This window comes from Zea mays, chromosome 1, assembly GCF_902167145.1.
Source record: "Zea mays cultivar B73 chromosome 1, Zm-B73-REFERENCE-NAM-5.0, whole genome shotgun sequence".
Taxonomy (NCBI): Eukaryota; Viridiplantae; Streptophyta; class Magnoliopsida; order Poales; family Poaceae; genus Zea; species Zea mays.
Genome location: NC_050096.1, coordinates 100974676 through 100991273, shown reverse-complemented (window position 1 = coordinate 100991273; position 16598 = coordinate 100974676). Strand labels below are relative to the sequence as shown.

General features: G+C 46.3%; 1 protein-coding gene and 1 pseudogene across 1 annotated transcript; one reads left to right on the top strand and one right to left on the bottom strand.

Moving 5' to 3' along the window:
- Positions 1-1214: 1214 nt before the first annotated feature.
- Positions 1215-2697, top strand: LOC100284319 (uncharacterized). The gene has a single exon (NM_001157214.2). The coding sequence runs from the start codon at positions 1361-1363 to the stop codon at positions 1997-1999; it is 639 nt and encodes a 212-aa protein (NP_001150686.2). The 5' UTR covers positions 1215-1360; the 3' UTR covers positions 2000-2697.
- Positions 2698-12737: 10040 nt separating this feature from the next.
- Positions 12738-15328, bottom strand: LOC103637702 (9-cis-epoxycarotenoid dioxygenase 1, chloroplastic-like; annotated as a pseudogene).
- Positions 15329-16598: the final 1270 nt, after the last annotated feature.

Below are 16598 nucleotides of genomic sequence, written 5' to 3'. Positions count from 1 at the left end.
ATGTGGCAGGATTTCCAGATCCTCGGCCGGGTAAGGGGAACGAGTATTCTATATGACGACACATTCCTTTGCGTAGGGCGTGTCTTGATGTCGTCGACTTTCCTTTCAATGAGAATGTTGAGTCATATGAGTGGTTGTTTTGTACAACTCTGACCGTGGGCATTAGAGCAGAAAATACGTGTCCTATATTAGATGTCTCGGCATGACTGCATCCAATGCAACTATACTCCTAAAACCGTGTCCAACAGTTCACCTATATAGTCACCTAAAATACTGTTTTGTAATGTAGACTATATTGTTCGTAGAGTGAAGTTTAATATGTGTATGAGGAGGGTCGTGCCTACCTGGCACCCCGTGGCACGACACGATTTTAGTCCGTCCTGAGCACGACACGACTCGTTATTCGTGCCATGCTTAGGCCATTGGTGTGTCACGACATGCTGGTCCGAGCACGACTCGATTTATTTTTTTATTTTGCATTGCATATTTGTGTATATTAGAAACAACTATAATCATTTAGGCCCTGTTTGGGAACAAAGTTTTTGAAAACCACAGTTTTTGAAATACTATACTATACTTTAGTTATGACAATACTGTAGTTTATAATACCGCAGTTTTGAAAACTGAGGTCTAGAGCTAAGTTTAGAATGCCTTAAAACAACTATAGTATTTGCAATACTTCAGTTTTGAAAACAGAGATTTTACCCAGCTTGCCAAACACCATTATGTATATAATACTGCAGTATTTGAGAATACTGCAGTATTCTTCCAAAACTGCAGAAAAACTTTGTTCCCAAACACCCCCTTAAACACAAATGAACCATGACTCAATTGTCTAGAGTAGTGCAGCTAAGCTTTTGAAGCCGTCCCACCATGGTTTGAACCCCACACAAGCCTCTTTTTGCTCATTTTTCTTCGCACTTTGTTCAAGCACCATGGACTTCGGACAGGCTCGGTACGATGTGGACCAATCTGTACTGTGCTTAGGCCTAAGACGCGATTACCATGGTCTGGCACATAGTGGCACAACCTGTTAGCTAGTCAGACCTAAACGGGTCGAGCCTAAACAAGCCGGGCCAAAGACGGATTCGTGCCGGGTTGGTCCGATCTGTTTGGATTTCAACATGTATAGCTAGAGATATAGGCTAAAAAGGCTCTAAAAGGGAGAGCGTCGAGTGAACGCAAGTGGGCAAAGGTGGCTAGCAAATTAGCAACAGCAAGACAGGGAGCGAGGGATGGTAGAAAGCACAGATACCAATTCCCCATTGCTCGCCGTGTATTAAACATACTCGCACTCCAGCTCCCCATTTCTCTCCTCCCCTCCCCTTCCCTAATCATCTCAGCGAATCCAATCGAGGCGATGGACCAGCAGGGTGCGGGCGGGGACGCGGAGGTGCCGGCGGGGCTGGGTCTGACGGCGGCGGAGTACGAGCAGCTGCGGTCGACGGTGGACGCGCACCACCGCTACGCCGTGGGGGAGGGTCAATGCTCCTCGCTGCTGGCGCAGCGCATCCACGCGCCGCCGGAGGCCGTCTGGGCCGTCGTCCGCCGCTTCGACTGCCCGCAGGTGTACAAGCACTTCATCCGGAGCTGCGCGCTCCGCCCAGACCCCGAAGCCGGCGACGCCCTCTGCCCCGGCCGCCTCCGCGAGGTCAGCGTCATCTCGGGCCTGCCCGCTAGCACCAGCACCGAGCGCCTCGACCTACTCGACGACGCCGCTAGGGTCTTCGGCTTCTCCATCACCGGAGGCGAGCACCGCCTTCGGAACTACCGCTCCGTCACCACCGTCTCCGAGCTCGCAGACCCCGCGATCTGCACCGTCGTGCTCGAGTCCTACGTCGTTGACGTCCCCGACGGCAACACCGAGGACGACACCCGCCTCTTCGCCGACACCGTCATCAGGCTCAACCTCCAGAAGCTCAAGTCCGTCGCCGAGGCCAACGCCGCCGAGGCCGCCGCAACCACCAATTCCGTCCTTCTGCCGCGGCCGGCGGAGTAGCGGCGGCTGCCATCGGCAAGGGAAGAAAGCAACAGCAAGTTTTGTGCGTTTCTGTTATTTCAATTCTCTGGGAAAGGGTTTCTCTGAATTAAATCTGATCATGGATGGATTTGGACTGGACAAGGAGGGGCCGGGTCAGCCTAAATTAGGTGTGATTGCAAGGGCGCGACCTGTAATAATCTCTCTTTCATCTCCTAGATTCCTTCTTTTCATCTTTACTTCTTCCAGAATTTGGTTAATTCCTGCTTTATGTGATTGGAATCATTCCTTAGGAATTGCTGCTTCTCATATGTCTTTGCATTGCATGTTTGATGTGGCTATCTTGAGGCATGTGATCCATGCCTAATTCGATCCTCTTAGATTGCTAGCGCTACTGGATCACTGATCAATTGTCCTTAAGTTCCAGTCATGTCTTAGCAGTTGTTCACCGATGATGACTATGCATGGCTAATGTCGTTGTTGCAGCCGAACTTGTTGACTGATTTGAGAATGCAAGGAACATTGTAGTGGTCCATCCTCTTTTTTTCCAACAAGGTTCTTTGTGTTTTCGTGCAGGTATACACCATATATTTGAGTAAAATATAAATCTCAGGTAGTTCAAGCATAGTAGTAGACATGGCAAACCTCGTCGATTCCTTAAATCGTACTGGTGCAATACTGTCTTGAGATGCTTAAGCCTGGCAGGGTGTTTTTGTCTCTTGCCATATTTTCCTGCTACGTGTACAGCGTTTGGGAACAAGCGTCAGATAAGCTAGGCCGACGCTTGTTTTGTTTTCATGCAATGGATACGGATGTCACCATCTTTCTGTTGCAGCTCCCAAACAGTTTTTATCTGTACACGTTTTATATTCAACATTCGCCTAAAATCACTCTTCTGTTCATGTGATGTGGTGGCCGTCGATGTTGATTTAAGATTGGTGCGCTTTTCTGGTGGTTTGTATTATATTCGGGAGTTAACACTCAACCCAACACATCCCACATTTATCTCTGTTGCATTCGACATCCATCTCTATGGCTGATTTCAATGGTTCCCTCCCCAAATCCCCATATTCGTATTGAATTCATATTTAAATATCTCCTCCTTAAGTATAGTTCCTCTATTTCTTCTCTCCTACTATTCTTCCTATAGTCATTTGATATTTTTATATCAATTTTTAAAGTTTGAAAGAAAATATATAATATTTGTAGTACTTAATACACATTATTATCAGATGATAAAGCATAAAAAGGTTAGTTGCAGACAAAATTCGTGATTAACAAAATGGGAGGAGATTACGTGTGAGGGGGGAGCAATCCCTCCCTTCGAGTAGCGTGACATAGAGGGTATAAATGGTCAAATGGGTCGTGCCTAACGGGCTGGCTCAAAGCATGATCCATTTAATAGTGCCGGACCGATCCAGCACGGAAGCCATGTCGTGTTTGGGCCGCTGCCTCGGCCCACAGTTCTGGTCTGACCCGACACGATTATATTTTACAAAACATAGTATACATATATTTAGATTTTATATTCACTATTTACAACAAACACGTTGTAGTTTGAACTCCCGCCTGTGCTGGGTTTTCACGCTATTTTCCTGATTTAATCAGACAGCGTGGACATATTAACAGACCGGCCCGGCACAGCTAGCCTAACAGGCCCATGCCGGGTCGGGCCGGGCCGCCCGTGTGGCCAACTATAATAGAGGGTGTGTAGTTGGAGCACGAGGGGACGTGTCATACACCCTCCAACCTAGGGGGAGCGGGAGGGGTGCTATTTGAGCGGGTTAGTGGCTTCAGACACATTGCACTGTGTGTCAAGGAAGAAAACAAAGACGGTTTAGTCTAGATTTTGACGTTATAGTGGTTACTCCGACGAACTCGTGCATCCCTAATGCAAAGAGCTACCACTACTGCATAATAGAGCTTTCGTCCAAAAACATTTGTTCCAATTGTTTTAAAATGGGTATTGTTACAAGCCTCAATACCGATTTAAAATATCTAGTTTGTGCAGAATATATTAGTATCGATTGGCATACCTAACTGGTACTAATACCAAGTCTTTAGTAGCGGTTTCATACACCAATAGGTTCTAATATGTAGAAATATCTTTAGTATCGGTTCTATCAAAGAACCGATACTAGTACCGAAGTTTAACTCTTTAATACTGGTTGGTGATAGAGCACCTTTAGTATCGATTTTTTAAGAACATGTACTAAAAGACTATTTTTCCGCCAAAGCTCAGGACTGGTACTAAAAACTCGACACTAGTATTGGTTGGCATACACAATTGGAACTAAAGACTCAACATTAGTACTAGTTGTATACTACAACCATACTATTGTTCGCACTTCATCCCCACTCGGCCATGAAACCCTAGCTTCAGCACTTCCCTTAGCGACACCATCCGCTCGCCCCCATTGTCGGCTACTCCTACACTAGCGTCAGCCGCATCTACACCACCGTTGGTGGTGTCTGCACCACCTAGGGATGATAGTTTTACCCACGAGTTCGGATATCCGATACATCTGGTTTAGGTTCGGGCACAAAATTTAATCCACTGGTTGTTGGGGGCCTTCGTTCTCCGAAGGTCCTCAAAAACGTGATTTAACAATATCTTCCAAGTGTGACATGTGAATAGGTACCTTCGGACTCGGGCTTAAAGCATGTACGATGTAAAAAGCATGATCGTGACGAAGGTTGGAGTTGCTCCGAAGCTACGTGCAAAGGAGCTTCGACTAAATGGCGGAAAAAGCAAGCGACTTAAAGGGGAAAAGGCTATCTAGTCCTCATAGAATTGTCTATAAGTTAATAATAAATGTAAAGGGCATGAATGTAATTTCTCACAGGCTGTGTCCTGTGCCTATAAATAGATGAACAGTACCCCCGTACTGTTCACGCTGACATATATTTGCTTTTGCGTCACGCTTGTACTTTTTGCCTTCTATCAAGCCGAAGGTACATTTGTAATTCAATATTGTTTCTGTCTTTCTAGGATAATACAATGAATTAATAACGTTATGTAATTGTTTATCTTGCCTCTTATATTTCATATACTTCTTTTATTAACTTATATCGCGTTGATGAAGGTATGTCCTTCATAACCTTCGTCTGAAGATCATTATATCCTAAGGGAAATAATGCTTCGAAGGACGGAGGACATTAACATTTAACATTTTGTGTTACCTTGTTCTTAACTCATAGCATTTGAGAGCAAGTCTCCAACATTGGCGCCCACCTCCGGTGAACTCTTTCGACCACCTTTGGCAAGTACTGACCTTCGTCATGCCGCCGAAGAAAGCTTCAGCGCCAGGGGCTGCTGCTTTGCAGTTGCTGGACCCAAACTAGGAGACCCTCTCTCTCCGAGAGGCCTGAAGCCAGAAGAGGAAAGCCACCAGTCCAACACTCCAGGAGGAGGAGTTGGACCAAGAGATCAGGGATATGGAGATCATCCATCAGCAAGTACAAAGAAAGAAGGAGAAGATGGCGTGACTGGCTGATCTTCAAAGGAAGATCGACGAAGCTACTGAAGAAGTGCGCCATCTTGCTCAAGATGAACAAAATCGAAGGCCCCAGCACATGGAGCTTCATCAGGAAGGCCTATTCAATGAAGATGGATGGTATGATGACTTTAATCATGATACCTTTACTTTTGATGATGCTTCTCCCTTGGCAGCAGAATTGCAGGCTACCCCATGGCTCCCGTCATACAAGCCACCTTAGCTTACCATGTATGATGGGCACTCAGATCTAAAGCAGTTTCTCATGAGCTACGAAGCAACTATATCTTCGTATGGAGGCAATACCACAGTCATGGCGAAGTCCTTCGTCATGGCAGTCCGAAATGTAGCCCAAACATGGTATTCTTCTCTTCGGCCAGGGACTATTGCTTCGTGGCAGAAGCTCAAGGATATGCTGGTGACAAGTTTCCAAGGCTTTCAGACGAAGCCAGACACAGCTCAAGCCCTGTTCCAATGCACGCAAGACCATGAGGAATACCTCCAGGCATATGTCCGAAGGTTCTTGCGACTGAGGGCACAAGCACCTACAATGCCCAATGAAATTGTCATTGAGGCCATGATCAAGGGTCTTCGACCAGGACCTACGACCCAATATTTCGCTAGAAAGCCCCCACAGACTCTAGAGAAGCTGCTTCAAAAGATGGATGAGTACATCCGGGCTGACAATGACTTCCGCCAAAGAAGGGAGGAAGCTTACAGATTCTCTGAGATGACCAGGGGCTTCGGAGGAAGAATCCACCCGAGGCATGTCAGGTCAATTCATAACTCCACTCAGGGTGATGACAAAGGAATTCAGCTCCAGAGGCCACAATATACTTCACAATCTTCGGGGCAGCAACAAAGCTCTTTCTGGCCGCCAGCTCCAAGAAGCAGAGGCGCCAGGGGCTTCGAAGGAAGATATGGGGATCAGCCTAGGAAGATCTACTGCTTATTTTGTGGTGAAGACAAGGGCCATACTACAAGAATGTGCCAAATCACCATCCAAAAGCAGAAGGAGATCGCAGAAGCCGAAGCTCGGTAGAGTCAACCGAAGCAGGTCTTGCACACTGCTTTGTGCCATTCACCCTACATACCAGAATATGTGGGTAATCATTCTGCAGCTTCTGTTGCTTCGGCTAGCCAGCCACAGGCTTCTTGGCCACAGCTTCCACCTCCACCACCACTACAACCTACCTATTCACGAGGTCAGCAGTCAGAAGGGCGCCAACACACCCAACAACAGCGGGATTTTAGGGAGGAATCCGAAGCTCGCACAGTCAACAGTACTGTGCCGGAGTCAAAGCACATCTATTGAGAGATATCCTACCTTCTGAAACACTTTTTTATTCTATGCCAGTTTGTTTTTTAATAAGGGACAAGTAATGCAAATCTAGTTTAAATTCCTTGTAATAGTTTCGCTTCTATTAAAATGAAATATATCTTCTTCACAGATTTACGAAGCTCGAAAATTGCCGAAGCTCAAAAAGTCGTTCCTAAGGGAGCGCAGTATAAGTTTTGCCGAAGCTACAAAAAGTCGTTCCCAAGGGAGCGCAATGTAAGTTTTCTGCTCAAAAGTCGTTCCTAAGGGAATGCAGAGCCAAATACCGCCGAAATATAAGACGAAGCACGAAAAGTCAACGCGAAAAATACCGCCGAAATAGAAGGCGAAGAAGTTCAAAAGACGTTCCTAAGGGAATGCAGAACTTACACCGAAAAATAAGCGGTGAAGCCGAAAAATAAACGGCAAAGAGATTTTGATCGTTCCTAAGGGGACGCAGAGATTGTGTGTTTCAGCGTGGGTGTGTGTCTTTGGCACTAGCACCATATCATCACATCATCCCGCATAGCATCACATCATACATCATATCACACCAATGACACGAATTGAAAATGAAGTCGATCTTCGGAGAATGCTTTACAAAAATGAAAAGGTGCTAAGGCACAAAGTAAGCTGAGAAATACAGCTTCATTAGCTCCGATGAGAAAGAAGAAATCTCTTGTTTACGAAGCATGACTATTCTCGTGAAGCATAAATATTCTTCTTTACGAAGCATGAAAATAAGGGAAGGTATTTTTTCGCCGAAGGCTCAAAAACGGTATGTATATAAAAGTTTCATACATCGCAAAGAAGTAAATTGCAAAATAGTTTACATATTAGATTCAAAACTATACACATCAAATATTACAGACTTAGTTCAACAAATGTTACATTAATCGCCTAAAAACGTTTTTACAATAACTACTAGCCTTCCTTCAGAACCTTCTCCGCAACTTCGTTAAGCAATTTGTTAACGACTTCATCAACAACAGATTCGGCTATATTAATAATTTCCAGTGCTTCCTTTGTTTCCGGGTCGGCCAGGGGATCAAACGGTTATGGTGGCGGAGATAATTCAGCTACAAGAAAAATTATTTTTAATCAGTCCGAAGCCACAAAAAACAAATGCCGAAGTAAGATGCCGTGAAACAATACCTATGCGTTTTTCACGCTCAGCGGCTTATTCAGCTCGTTTTGCTTCAGCTCAGGCCTCATGGATGTCTTTTTCACTTTTCTTCATAATTTCATGAGCCATTTCTCGGCCACCATTCTCCCACACATCATTATAAAATTTTCCACCCATTAAGGTTGCTTCAGCTGAAGGGTCCTTCGTGACGTTCGCGGAGAAGGCAGCTTTGGCATGGACCATGGTTTTGATGTGATCGCACTCCGCATCCTCCAAGATTGCTGAAATCCCGTGTGCACCAGAAAATGCACATACATCCCCTCGGTCACTTAAGATTTCTTCAAAAGCTTCGGCCTCTCCACTTATCCATTCAATAACACCCTCAGGGTCGCCTCGTATAAAGTTATCTTCATTGGAATAAGCTCCCACGTTGGCGAAGCTAGCCTTTATCTTCTCCACGCAACTCAGGGATTTTTCGAAGCATCTTTCTTTGGATGCGCGAAGTTCTTCAACTGTTTTTTCTAAATAATTTTTCCAATACTCACTAATATCTCAGTTGGCCTCTGCGAGGCCACATTTTTCCTTGGCTTCGGCCAGCTGTTTCCAAAGGTCTTCAATCTCAATTTTTTGGGCCTCGGATTGATTTTTGAAGCTAGCTTCATCCTCCTTTACTTTATCCACCAATGAAAGTAGAATCTTGTCTTTTTCCGTGGCCTCGTTTCTCAGCTTGATAACCTCTGATCGAAGGTTATTGAGAGCTATAGTGCAACTTTTATCTTCATCATTCTTTTGCGCCCTTAGGGCATTGCTAAGTATCAAGCCCTGCAAGACAGAATAAAGGATTAACATAAGAATAAAAAAACTCCATTACAGAGTCCATAAGCTTCAAAATTCACAACTTTTGTACCTTTAGACTGTTGTATGCAAGACTATCTGCGAGATCGTCTTTCATCATGGCACAAAGGCCAGCTTCGAGCTTCGGAAAACCCATACTTCTGGCCATCTCTCGGCAGACGGATAATTCTTTGTTGTCCGGGAGGCAGTACAAGAAATCATCTTCATCCGTACCATTAAACACTAAGGCCCCCTTCGGGTACTTCAGTTCTCGGGCATAGTGTTTAGCTTCAAAAATTTCTTCTTCGGATAATCTCTTTCCCGAAGCATGTCGAATGATATAATCAAGATTTTCGGAGAGTGCTTCAGGGGCAAGGGATTCAGCCTCTTTGGCCGCACTCTTTTCAAAACCAATATTAATATCCGGAGTTATTCCTTCGGCCTTCTGCTCGGTGGCGGCAAGCTTCGTCTCAGTAGGCACTGTGGGCTCTGCCTTGGTTTCAGCCTGAGTTTTTGTAGCCTCAACTTCTATTTGCTTAGTATCAGCTTTGGGTTGCGTTTTGTCAGCTTCGGCAACCCTCCCTGTGGGAGCAGGACTTATGGAGTCGGTTGTTTCTAAAATATCAAATACATTTACCATCCTCCTTCTCTTAGGAGTTATGGCAGAACTCTTTTCTGCCTTCAGCGCTGTTGCTTCTGTTGAAGGACTTAAAATCCCTGGCAACTTTGTTACTTCATCAGTTTTTGACCTTTCAGCCTTATCTTTGTCAACCTTGGTTTCAACTGGCTTAACCGAAGGTGCCTTCAGCATTATAGCCGACTCTTCAGCCTTCTGCGCAGGAGGAACAGGTTCTCTTGGTTCAGCAGCTGAAGAAGCCTCCCCGCCAAACTCAGGCACCACAGCCGGTTCAATATAGCGTGGCCGGTGGGTAAGAACCTTTAACTTTTTGCCCTTCGGCACAGGCTCGTCTGGAGTGGCCGAAGTAGCAGTTTTTCTCTTCTTTCCCTGTCCTCGCAGCGGATAGCGATAGTTGGGGTAAACAAAGCCAATGGCATCAAAAACTCTGTTCAATCTCTTTTTTCCCCGGCCTCCGAAGGCTGTGGATAATGCATTATCTTCTGCTTTAGAATATGATCCAAGTAGTTCATCACTTGTAGCTTCGATACATTTCAGCCAGTCGTCGTTTGGTTCATCAAATTTATCCCCATATCTGAATGTATACTTCAGCCGGACCAGGTCACCTTCGCTAGACTTGGTGACAGTCTCCTTCGGCATGTCCCAGTTCTCTACAAGTGGCCATACTCTGAAGGCTATATGCTCTTGAATTAAATCTCTCGTACCAATGAAGAAGCAGACAGTACCAAATGCCTTCTGACAAGCTTCCGCAACATCATCAATTTCAACGTTCGGCCTTCGGAGGCCGAAGCGGGACCAAATGGGGCGCATAATGACTTCCTTAATATCTTCTCTTGCCTTCAAGTCATTCTTCACATAAAACCATTCCTCCAGCCAAGCTCCGGGCCACATTTTCCAGAATGTTGGCACCAGGTAACTTGCGTTGGGGCGAGCGATAAATCCATAACAGCCAAAATTGTTATGATATTGTTCTTTGCCCATGACCTTCGTCTCATATACAAGTTCGTGCATACTGCAAAAGCATTTCGCGCTTGGCTCCACCCCCTGGCTTCTCACAGCCCAAACAAAAATCCCCATTTTAATAATAGCTTCGGGGGTTATCTGATGAAGGTAAATCTGATAAATTTTCAGCACTTCAACTACAAACCTGCTCAATGGAAACCGAAGCCCAGTTTTGAAGAAACTGTGGTAAATCACAACTTCGTCTTCCTCGGGGGCAGGGACGTTGTTATCTGACCAGCTCTAACAATAGACATATCCCGAAAGTACCTTCCTCTCATATTGTCAAGATGACTCTGTTTAATTGTTGATTTCCCAAAAATTGTATGACTCGGCCTCCACGGCTGATCCTCAGAATCTTCTCCCCCGCTTTCAACATCATAATCATCACTGTCACCAGTATCTTCAGACATGCCCTCTAGTATTTCCTTAGTAATCTTCTCTGTATTTGTTTTTGCCATTGATTCGATAAATCCAGCAATGTAAGGATTCACAACCTTCTTCTCCTCAAAAAGCTTCTCTTCTTCAGTCAGCTTCGTTTCCGCAGCAGCCTTCTTGTCTTGAGACATTTCTCCTCCAAAAATGACGAAAATGCGTCTTTTTAACCGAAGCTCAGAAAGCTTCAGAACTAGCAAGTGTTGCTGAGCAAGAGCTATGAAATTGGGAAAAATAAAGCAAATGGCACAAGCAGCGTACCAAATGAGGTTGGTGCGAGTTCTTATTTATACGCCCGGCACGCTCCAAATTGGGGGGCCCATCCGTCATTGACTGTTGCTATTCTAGCAAAGGGAAGGTGTTTTTTCGGACCTTCGGCTTAAGGCCTTCGTCCATGTCGCAGTCTGAATTCATTATCTTAAACAAATTAATACTGCGAGGGGCTACTTTTGGGGGCCTTCGTCCTCCGAAGGTCCTCAAAAACGTGATTTAACAATATCTTCCAAGTGTGACATGTGAATAGGTACCTTCGGACTCGGGCTTAAAGCATGTATGATGTAAAAAGCATGATCGTGACGAAGGTTGGAGTTGCTCCGAAGCTACGTGCAAAGGAGCTTCGGCTAAATGGCGGAAAAAGGAACCGACTTAAAGGGGAAAAGGCTATCTAGTCCTCATAGAATTGTCTATAAGTTAATAATAAATGTAAAGGGCATGAATGTAATTTCTCACAGGCTGTATCCTGTGCATATAAATAGATGAACAGTAACCCCGTACTGTTCACGCTGACATATATTTGTTTTTGCGTCACACTTGTACTTTTTGTCTTCTATCAAGCCGAAGTTACATTTGTAATTCAATATTGTTTCTGTTTTTCCAGGATAATACAATGAATTAATAACGTTATGTAATTGTTTATCTTGCCTCTTATATTTCATATACATCTTTTATTAACTTATATCGCGTTGATGAAGGTATGTCCTTCATAACCTTCGTATGAAGATTATTATATCGTAAGGGAAATAATGCTTCGAAGGACGGATGACATTAACATTTAACATTTTGTGTTGCCTTGTTCTTAACTCATAGCATTTGAGAACAAGTCTCCAACATTGGTCTCGGCCGCACCTGACCCATGATAAAATCGAGTCAGGTACAAATTTTAGCTCCCACCTTCGACGGGTTTCGATGAATATTCGAAATTAATGAGTTTTTGTTAGCCCATCAGAAGGAGCCGACCTAATGGGCTAGAAGCACTAACCCTAATGCACTCGTCCCCTCTCGACTCCCACTTCCCACTTGGCTTGTAGTTAGGGTTGGAAACGGGACGGGTACTCGGGTCAGATACCAGATACGGGTAGTAAAATAACTCGAATTTTCGGATATGAATACGAGTATTTTTTGTTACCGGGACATATACGGGTACTAAGATAATAAACACATGGATACGGATAGGATACGAAGTCATTGGTACCCGATAAATACCCTATATTGCGGATCAGATAGGGATACTCAGACGGTCGGCTACGAGGCTAGCGTCTGCACTTCGCCTTGCGCTTGCGGCCTGCTGGCCTGCTTGTGTTCGCACTTCAAACAAAACTAGGTAAGTGCCCGTGCGTTGCAACGAAAACATATAATACCACGATAACTTATGTATAAATGTGTTATACTGTTAAGACACATTTTTGTGTAGCTTTGTTGAGTTCACAATCAGCACACGGATTGGATCCAATAGAGAGTTCTCTCAACCAACCAAACAATTAGTGGAACAATGAATTCCAGTCGAGGAATGATCGAATGAGAAAATTTCAGTGTCTACCAAATGGAGAGGTTTAATTGCACGAATAGCTTGAGCAGCACAAACTGTTTGACTAAGTACTTTGAATGAACCAAATAACTCACCAATATACAACTACTAAAAACATGTAAAGATCATCTTTATTTTCCAAAGCATAATAACCAACACCACTCATGAAGATGATACATTATTTGAAAATGCAGTGGACTTCACAAAATCGAAAATCAATGCATAATATCTATGCAGCATTTCTGGCCTGAAGTCATTAAGAGGAGATTATGTAGATCTGATTATTTTACATATCATAATCATCCTCAAATCCGTTTAGTGACAGCAGTACTGATTGCACTTGCTGTTCTCTGTGAGTTTCTTTTTCCATGGGTCATCTGTTCTTTTTTAGCATTTAAATGTGATGATTGATCACGTTGTTTTGGAACAAAAGGGTTAAATCAACAAAAGAAATTAAGGCATTTGTTTTTTGCTTAAGACCTGAAGAAAGATATAGAACGGAACACCATCAGTTGTAACTTATAGTGTTCCTGAAAACTTGATTGCTGCAAATGAAAGGTCCAGGGATAACTCTTTAATACCATCGGTATTCATTTTGCATATGATTCATAACACACTGGTAGTTATTTCTTTTGACTAAGGACATGTTTGGATACCAAGGGCTAATTGTTAGGCCGTGGCTGATCCAAACAGGCCCTAAGACAACATGGAACTGTAGACAAACATGCCCCAACACTGCTAGTTATTTCTGGAGGACCATCATTGTTTCAAAGCATTTCAATGTTGTGCTCCAATGTGCCATGCCCCACAGATCGAGTGCTCTTCAGAAATCAAGTGTTTGCCCATTGATAAAACAGCTAGAAATCAAGGGGTCGTGGCTGATGCGCTTGGTACTGTAAAATCAAGTGCTCTTCAAGCTTTCAGTAAGGTTTTCCCATTGATAGAACAGCTAGACATGTCAGGCAAGGATACCCCAAGTGATGATCTTGAGAAATCTCTTGAAAAACTCGCCCAAGGAAGTGTTGCGGCGCTATCCATGATTCCAGAAATGACGCCTTGAAGATTATATCTGCTGGTACACTGCTTGCACTATTTGCAGTGATAAGTCTCAAGTGTTTGCCTCGTAACAAGTCACTTCCTGCTCTTAGGGGCGAGTATGGGTCTGTGGCGGTGAGTAAACCTGTATCAAATAACATTACTTTCTCCAACGACCGGGTCGCACCTGATCTGGAGGCCACTCCTAGCTGGGCGGGCTCGCCGTCGAGGGCGATGGTACCGGGCGTTGCCATCGCGGAAGGGCAGCTGATTAGCCGGTGGTCGGGTCGCACCTGATCCGGCGGCCATGCCTCGTTGGGCGGGTTCACCGTTGAGGGCGATGGCGGTGCCTAAGGTAGTTGGAGACGCCGGGGAGAGGGTCATGCTACTGCTTGCTGGACTGCGGGAGGGGAAGAAGGAGGGGACCGGTGAGGACGGTTTCGCTGCCGTGGTTGGGGCCCGAGGGGTGCGACCGAACAGAGCTCCAGTGTAGCGGGCTGCAACTTTGAGGCAGAGCCATCGAAGAGGTGGTGCCCGGCGACGGGGTCGAAGCAGGGGTTCGCGCCGTTGCGCGCGTAGATGCCGCTGATGATGGAGGGCGGGATGCGGCCAGAGACGGGGAGCCCGCGCACGGGCGGCCTCTCCCCGATGGGTATAGATGTCCAATAAGCACGAGGCCCGCGAGCCCGGCACGAAGTCCGCTTTTTGGGCCCGGTCCGAGCCCGGCACGGCCCGGTTATATGCGGGCCCGGGCCGGCCCGGCACGAATAAGCGGGCCGGGCTCGGACAGGAAATTAGGCATGGTGGGCTAGCCCGGCACGGCCCGTTTAGCTCTAAGCCCGTTAAGCCCGCTTTTTTGACACTAAAACGTGCTTTTCGGCCCGCCTAGCCCGCTTTTCGGCCCGCTTTTTTCGTGCTAAACGGGCCGGCTTGGCCCGTTTAGGCCCGTTGCGGGCCGGGTTCGGACAAGAAATTGAGCCCGCGTGCTTAGCCGGCCCGGCCCGATTTTTTAATCGTGCCTGGCGGGCCGGGCCTAAAACGGGCCGGGCTTCACCGGGCCCGGGCCGGACCGGGCCGGGCGGCCCGTTTGGACATCTCTACCGATGGGCGCGAAGTTGCCGGCGATCTGCACGGCCGGGTCGGCCGTGCTGGGTTGCCCGTGGGGCCGCTCGAGGACGTTGGCCACGAACCCCTCCTCGAACGCGTCTATCGCGGCCGCCGCCGCGCGCTGGAACAGGTTGAGCTGCTTCTTGCCGCCGCCGCCAGACTTGCGCGGCGCCGCAGCGTGCCTAGGGACGGCAATGGCGGTGGGCTTCTTGGACGGCATCGGCAGGTCGGCGTGGAACGACGCCTGGAGGCACTCTGCGGCATGGAGCGAGAACCTGATGGAGTTGGAGGCCCGGGCCTGGACCCGGCCGGCAGGTGCCGGTGTATGGAGACAGAGGTGGGCGGGGCGAAACCCTGCATCGGCGGTGGCTGAATTGGCGTGGATCGCGTGAGGGGTTTCTGCAGGATCAAGTGGGTTATTGCCTGGGCGGCGGAGGAATCGCGGAGAACAGAGGAGGCCCGGAGAGGAGAAGCGGGCGCCCGCAGGCATGGTGCGGGAGGCGGCGGGTTCGCCCGTGGATGTGACGCAGCGAGAAGAACCGAGGCCGCCATGGGCATCGGGATCCCGTTCGTAGGTTGGATAGATCTCGGGCTCTAAAGCGAGGCATCCGGTGAGTCGTTGCCCCGTTGAAGGAGAGAACAAGGCTATTCCTGTTCGCGACCTCGCGCCATCGGAGGGGATAGGGACTTCTGGCGTGAAGAGGAAAGCAGCTGATTGCGGCGGAGGCGACACGTGCGGGGTTTGCGGCAGAGGGCCGGCGATGGAAGGGTGGGGGTGTGCGGATCGTGGGGGAGGATCCATGAGTGGGCGTTGATTGCGACGGCGGTAGGGAGCGCGGGTGTTGAAACGACGGGCAGAACCGGTGCTGTGGACGCCTACAATAGAGACTTAAAGAGTAGTAGAGATTGATGACACGACAGATTTGCAATTTTTTTTCTGTTACTACTACTACTAGAGGACATGGAAACATGAGACAAAAGGTATTTAAAAATTGGAGAAACCTTAATATGGGCTATGAAATTAATCGGCAGAGAATACTCCCGCTGGCCATATTGACGCAAAAAGTAACCCTATAATTCACGTAGTGAACAATGCAGTGTATATTTCTTCTCCATTGCTTTACCATATGGGGCGCCATGCTATATAGTATGAGTTGTTTCATTTTGCGATGTGAAAGTATTGAACGTTTAATGTCAACTATCTACTATCTGTTATATATATTTGTGGATTTGTGGATTACGCCTAAAAGAGAATATGCTACTGATTTTTTTAAGTCATGTTGTTGGTTCTATAATATCTTTGTAATTAGTAACTTTGAACTACATGATATCAATTTTATCGGTTTATTTTTCTATATTTGAGCTATCATGTACATGATTATGTATTTTCTTATTTTATTTATTTGTTAGACACTGGCAGACAAAAATGGAGTAGGTATCCTGATTGATAAGACCCTCAAGGATAGGAATGGCAACGGGCACATTTTACCCGTGTGCCCGTGGGTAAAAACCCTATAGGGTGCGGGTTTGGGTGTGAGTTTGTACCCGTGGGTACGTGTACAGGTTTGATTCTCAACCCGACGGGTTTTTTCTCGTGGGTATGAAAATGTTCTACCCGTGCCCGCAAACCCGCATACCCGCGTGTGTGTCTGTGTAGACTGTAGAGCACATGCATCTCAATTTAGTGTCACCCCGAAAGCTTTGAGCGAGCGGAGGCAATCAAATGATATAAAAGAAGACTACAGGCGCCAGGTAACTCATAGAACTTTTGGCTAAGATTGGTACATGTTTTTATCAATTTAATAAATATTTATTATTATGTGCTATC